General features: G+C 35.7%; 1 protein-coding gene across 1 annotated transcript in view; it reads left to right on the top strand.

The window, feature by feature from the left end:
- Window positions 1-1,561: 1,561 nt before the first annotated feature.
- Window positions 1,562-6,035, top strand: part of LOC107557098 (butyrophilin-like protein 2) — a 15,712-nt gene continuing 11,238 nt past the window's right edge. The window contains exons 1-7 of the mRNA XM_016240423.1: window positions 1,562-1,607; window positions 2,109-2,447; window positions 2,664-2,701; window positions 3,528-3,552; window positions 4,248-4,288; window positions 4,664-4,691; window positions 4,919-4,971. Of these exons, the coding sequence (XP_016095909.1) occupies window positions 1,589-1,607; window positions 2,109-2,447; window positions 2,664-2,701; window positions 3,528-3,552; window positions 4,248-4,288; window positions 4,664-4,691; window positions 4,919-4,971 (543 nt within the window). The 5' untranslated portion in view covers window positions 1,562-1,588. The remainder of the gene's footprint in view (window positions 1,608-2,108; window positions 2,448-2,663; window positions 2,702-3,527; window positions 3,553-4,247; window positions 4,289-4,663; window positions 4,692-4,918; window positions 4,972-6,035) is intronic.

The following is a 6,035-nucleotide window of genomic DNA, read 5'->3' as shown; positions in this document are numbered from 1 at the left end:
GTTAACATAAGCTAGAGATTATGGTAAAGTTTTAAAAATTTATATTTTTCTTACACAAATGCATTGCTTCAGGAGGCCTTTGTTAACCCACGGGAGCGGTGTGTTTATGATGGATGGAAACACTTTATTTTGATTTAATATCTGGACCCCCATTCACTGTCATTATAAAGCTTGGAAGAGCCAGGGCATTTTTTAATATAACTCCAACTGTATTCATCTGAAAGAAGAAAGTCATATACACCTAGAATGGCTTGAGCGTGAGTAAATCATGGGGTAATTTTCATTTTTGGGTGAACTATACCTTTAGCATATGTTTTGTGTGATGTCATTTGTAATACAGTACAATATGTTTCTGAGCCTCAACTGGCACAACCTTGTTATACTGTCAATACATTATCCATTATCAGTCGCTGTTCACACCAAATGCAATAAAATCAGAAACATTCTCTGAATGTTTTATTCAGGTTAGTTGTCTGGTTGGGCAAGTAAAATTCCCTTTCACTTGGTCCCTCAAAAAATCCACTTGTCCTGGACAAGCATTAATGTTGAGATCTGTTAACTGTATATAAAATTCAGCCTGCCAAATTGGCTATAGTGGGAGTGACCATGTTACCTGCCACTGCCGAAATCCACCCGCATTTGCCAGGTGTTAATGTCAAGCCCTGATGGTGATGATACGAGCCAATAGAACAAAATGTTTTAAAGCATATATATATATATTTTTTTTTACTTACTAAAAACACATGCATGCCGTTCCGAATTATTTTAAAACTATTTTACATATGCTTACTTCCCCTATATAATCCTATACAAAAAAAATGTACAAATGAGTATAGGCTATTGTCTGAATCGTCAGTATTCATGTCACAGTAAGCAAACAATACCCAAATGACAGACTGCTTCTCTTAAGATTCTAAATTGTGCAATCTAAAGTGTAGACACTCCGCTATTCCATAAGGTCACAGCAGCTAAAGAGCTGTCATCAGGCCGGAATTAAACATATATCACTTCTGCTCTTGTTCATGGGGCACCTGCGTACCAACAGAATTGTCAATGGTTAAAAAGTAAGTTCTTCATTAAATTCAGTATTGTATTCTCTAAAGACACAGCTCATATCTAAAGTAAACCTAAATAGCACATAACACTGTTGTGAGAACCAGTTTTGCCTGTTTGGAAATGTTTATTCATTTCGATAAATGTTTTTACCCAGATCTCACTATTGTGAGATAGATAGAGAGAGAGAGAGAGAGAGAGAGAGAGAGAGAGACTGAAATTCAAAGCATTTAGTGTTTTTGCAAACATTGTGATTTTGGGATATCAAAAATAAATTAAGTGAAAAACAAAATATATATATTTTTATATATTCCTTGCTTTATCTTGTGTATAATGTAGTGGAAATCTTTAGCTTTTTTTTATCATATCCTCCTCACCTCATTTATGGTTTCCACATATGTAAGCACTAGAAAAACTCGTGTTGGCTTGCATAAGAGTTTTTTTTCCCAATGTAGCTATGTCAGCAGTTTGTGTGAGAATAAAATCAGTCTTCTCTCTCATTAGATGTGTTTTCTTCCTGTTTTAGAAAAGAAGCATGGCAGCGAGAAGTAGCAGTAAGTTCTCTTCAAGTAATTCTTAACTACAACTCTCATCATTTTTAGTTGTTAATCAAAACCTAAGGTGGGTTGTGTTTGGGGTGCGGGGGGAGTGCTGTTTCAGCACAACTATAGAATGAGATTGGTTAAAAAATGTTTTATGTTGTATTGCATTGGGTTGTTACTGCAGTTCCGTATCTTTTGGTGTCTGAATCTTCATATATTCCTGTATTTTATATTACTAGGCTTCTAGCCTTTAATGTGTAAGACTTCTTGTGTAAGCTCCTAATATGTTGTCTGACTACATCAATTTGACATTTTGAAATGTTTGGTACTTAAGCGGTGACATTGTTATACTTTCAAGACGGCCACTACCTTTATAGGTGGAGGAACTAGAGTTCAACCACAAAAATCATGATCAAATGTACTTCAAAGACTGAATTGTAGGAATAAACCTTTTAAACAAAATCACAGCACAGGTGATATTTGAATCTTGCCCATCTGTCTTTTCCCTCACAGATGACTTTCAGCTTGTTATTCCTGAAAGAGGTGAAAGAGTTAAGATTAATTCGGGATCTACTCTCACTGTGTCGTGCCACTTGTCTCCTGCACTCACTGCCGTAGACATGGAGATTACTTGGTTTGGCGAGATGTCTTGTATTTGTGCCTATAAGAACCGAGAGATGACACAGAGTGTTGGCTATGAGGGCAGAGCGAGTCTGTTCATTAATGACCTGCCGAGAGGGAATGTGTCTTTAAGAGTGGCAGACTTCAGAGAGTCAGATCTGGGAGTTTACATATGCCGAGTCATCAGTAGAAATGAAACCCAGCAAATAACAGTAAATGTAGCAGAAGAAGGTAAGCAATTCACTCATTCCACTGATGCGCCGGTTGCACCAGCTATATGTACACTCGGTTGTAAGACTAATGTAAATATGCCTTAAGTCCTGCGTAGAATTAATATAAGTAGTGGTATGGTAGTCTGCAGTTCCAAACATACCTATAGTAATTAATAAATTAGTTCAATAAATAACAGTCTGTCCAATTAACAATTTTCTTTGTTGACATATGCAGTCTCTGCCATTTTCAAGGACCAGAGCTTCTTTACAGTGGTAAGACAGCACCTATCATTCTTTTTATGAAGACTGTAACATACAACATATAGCACAGTATAACACAATATACAAGAAAATATAGAGGCCTGTACATTGCATTTTATACAAAATGTAGTTAAATTATAAAGAACGTAAAGCTAGATTCATAGGACGTGAAACTGGTATAGCACTGGTCTTGAAACAGGAAACAAGGCTCAAACAAATTAAAACTACAATTCTTGCCAAAGGAGGCATACACCTGTGTAGAAGGATGTTAACTGGTAACCAAGACTCAATACACTACAATACCCAAGAGACAATACAGTACAGTTGCAAGTAGCCTCAAAAGGATACTAACAATGTTATTTCCAAATAAGAAAAATGTGGAAATATAAAACAAAGGTTTTTGGGAACTGTGTATATGAAAAGCTTACTGAGATGATGTGATTGAATACAGGAACCAAAACTAAACTGGCAAAACCAGTCCAGATAATCAAAAAGTATTTATGTATGTACTGTTGGATTGTGTTCCAGAAGTCAAGAATGAAAAATATTAACAACCTTAATTATTTATTATGACACACACAAAAATAAGGCAAACATATAAAATAATCTAGATATTTGGAAAGCTATCAAAGATAGCTATCAAAGATCTCAATAGCATTTTCTTTTTAAAATAAGGCTAGCAACAGGAACATTATCTGCTAAATACATAAATGTCAATGTTGCAAGAAATTTTGTAAGCTTTGTGTTGTGATTTTTTTCATTGTAAGGAATCAGTGTAAATAAATCCTTGTGTTTTATGTTCAGACGAGCTAAAGTCAATTATTTTTCCCCCAATCAGAATCACAAAATGGGAGAAAGCAACAGTAAGTTGTCTTAAAACTCTTTGTCATCCTTATAAAACATACACTACTGTTCAGAAGTTTGGTGTTAGTGAGATTTTTACTTTTATTCAGCAGTGATGCATTAAATTGATCAAAAGTGACAGTAAAGATATTTTATAATATTACAAAAGATTTGTATTTCAAATAAATGTTGTTCTTTTGAACTTCCTTTTCATCCAAGAATAGAAAAAAAATTATCTCGTATTCAACAAAAATATTATGTAGCACAATAGTAAATAATATATATATATATATATTTTTTTTTTTACATCGATAAAAAGAAATGTTTCTTGAGCACCAAATCAGTGCATAAGAATGATTTCTGAAGAGTCATGTGACACTGAAGACTGGAGTAATGGCTGCTGAAAGTTCAGCTATGCATCACAGGAATTAACTATATTTTAAAATAGAACAAAAAATAGATTAAAATACAAATTTAAAATAGAAAATGAATTTCAAATTGTTTCACAATATTACTGGTTTTACTGTATTTTTGATCAAATAAGACTTCTTTCAAAACCATTATGTGAGTTCATAAATGTGTGTGTGTGTGTGTCTGTGAGTGAGTGAGTGTGTGCGTGTGTGTGTGTGTGTGTGAGAGAGAGAGAGAGAGAGAGAGAGAATGTCTGAATCAGATCATATTTGAGAAGAGGATATAATTTTTTTCTGCTTTGTAGAGTTGTCAGAGCATCACTGTGATTCAGACAATCAGCTTGAGGTTTGTGTACACATTAATATTATTCACTAACACACACGCACACACACTGTTGTTTTAAATAGTTCTATTTTACAGTATAAGTACAGTAAAGGTCATCATCACTAGATTGACACTTGTAATGTCAATCAGTTTGCATCAACTTGAGACATATTGTTCTATTTTCTTGAATTTTAGATTACATTGCCAAACAAATATAACGAAACACAATTTTACAGTATTGCAAAATATTCCCAGCTTTTTCCTCAAAATGGTCTTTCACAACAATAACTAATAATTTAGTTATCTTTGACCACTTTAGAATCACAATAAAGTGTGAACCCCTGTTGTGCGACGATGTTATGTCAACATTGTTTTACTTTTTTTCATCTCATTTAGAATTACAAGATTGAAGAGGCAATATATCGTAAGTTGTTTTAGAATTAAGTAACTATTGAGTATATTAAGTTACTGTATTGAGATATTTTACTTAACACTAAAACTTTTCATTCATTCATTCATTTTATTACCTTTTTTTTCTGGAGCCCATTGCTCTTGATGAAACTATTATTTGACATTTTGATAAACACCTGTCATAATCTATGTGATGTGTGGATCTTATTTGTAAAGGTAAATTTATTTTCTGCATTAAAGAATTATCAATCCACTCTGCATATCACAGTGCTTCAGGGAAGGATCAGCGTAAGGTATGTGTGAATGTCAAATCAAGTCACCTGTATTCATATAGCGCTTTATACAACAGAGATTGTTTTAAAGCAGCCTCACAGTATAAAACAGAATCAATGATGCCAACTTTGAGACAAATATGAAACAAATTTCAATTCTGCTGTAAAGCAGCTCTAATAAGACAATAGTCTCCTGTCAAACTCATCACTGTGTTGATTAAGGTTAGATCAATAACTGTGCAAAGTTCAAATATAAAAAAGTTAAATGAATGAAGATGTCGTTATTCAGCTCAATTCAGTTCAATGTTGATTCAGTTCAGTTCAATAACTGCAAAATTTGACAATTATAAACATTCGATTCAGCTATAAAGCAGCTCACAGAAGTGTGTCAGTAGTGTCATAGAAGGCACTTAACTTGACTTTAAATTATAGATATGTGCTAGTGTGTTATGCGTATTATAGGTTAAAAAGATGGGTCTTAAATCTAGTTCCCCTTCAGGAACTCGAGCTGCGTCGAGTCGCTTTGGGAACGCCCTTGCGTGACCGCGTTCTGAAGCATGTGTCAAATCAGTCCAATGGAGCAGCGAGACGGCACGAGCGGGGTGACGTAAGCACCAGAAAGTATAAAAGCGCATCCAGCACAGCGCAAACCAGCTTCTGCTCTTCAGTAGCGCTCTGTGTATGTGTCTGTCTATTTACTGTTGTCTGTCCAAACAAACATATATAAAAAACAATCATGAAAAAGTCTATGGCGAGCGAACGGCATTACAAACGCTGTGTTCCTCCCTGCCCACGATATCTGGCGGCGGGGGATACACACGGTTTGTGTGTCGTTTGTTTAGGAGTGGAGCATGCACGGTCAGCTTTCGAGGAGCTGATTGTCATCACTGCGAGTTACTCTCGCTGCGTATACTCCGCTCTCGCCTGGCTGTGTTTGATGAGAGCGGCCAGGCTCGCAATCCCGCTGGCAGCAGTCCCGCTATTGCCGAGGCACAGCGCAGACTGTTGTCGTGGGGATCACGGGTGGATTTAGCGGAGGGATCCGAGACGGGCTCGTCCTTTTCTCGGTCCTCACCCGCTAGATC

The sequence above is a fragment of the Sinocyclocheilus grahami genome, unplaced genomic scaffold (assembly GCF_001515645.1).
Source record: "Sinocyclocheilus grahami isolate Dianchi unplaced genomic scaffold, SAMN03320097.WGS_v1.1 scaffold589.1, whole genome shotgun sequence".
NCBI classification, from domain to species: Eukaryota; Metazoa; Chordata; class Actinopteri; order Cypriniformes; family Cyprinidae; genus Sinocyclocheilus; species Sinocyclocheilus grahami.
Note: the sequence above shows the minus strand (reverse complement) of the source record. Positions and strands in the feature narration are given on the sequence as shown.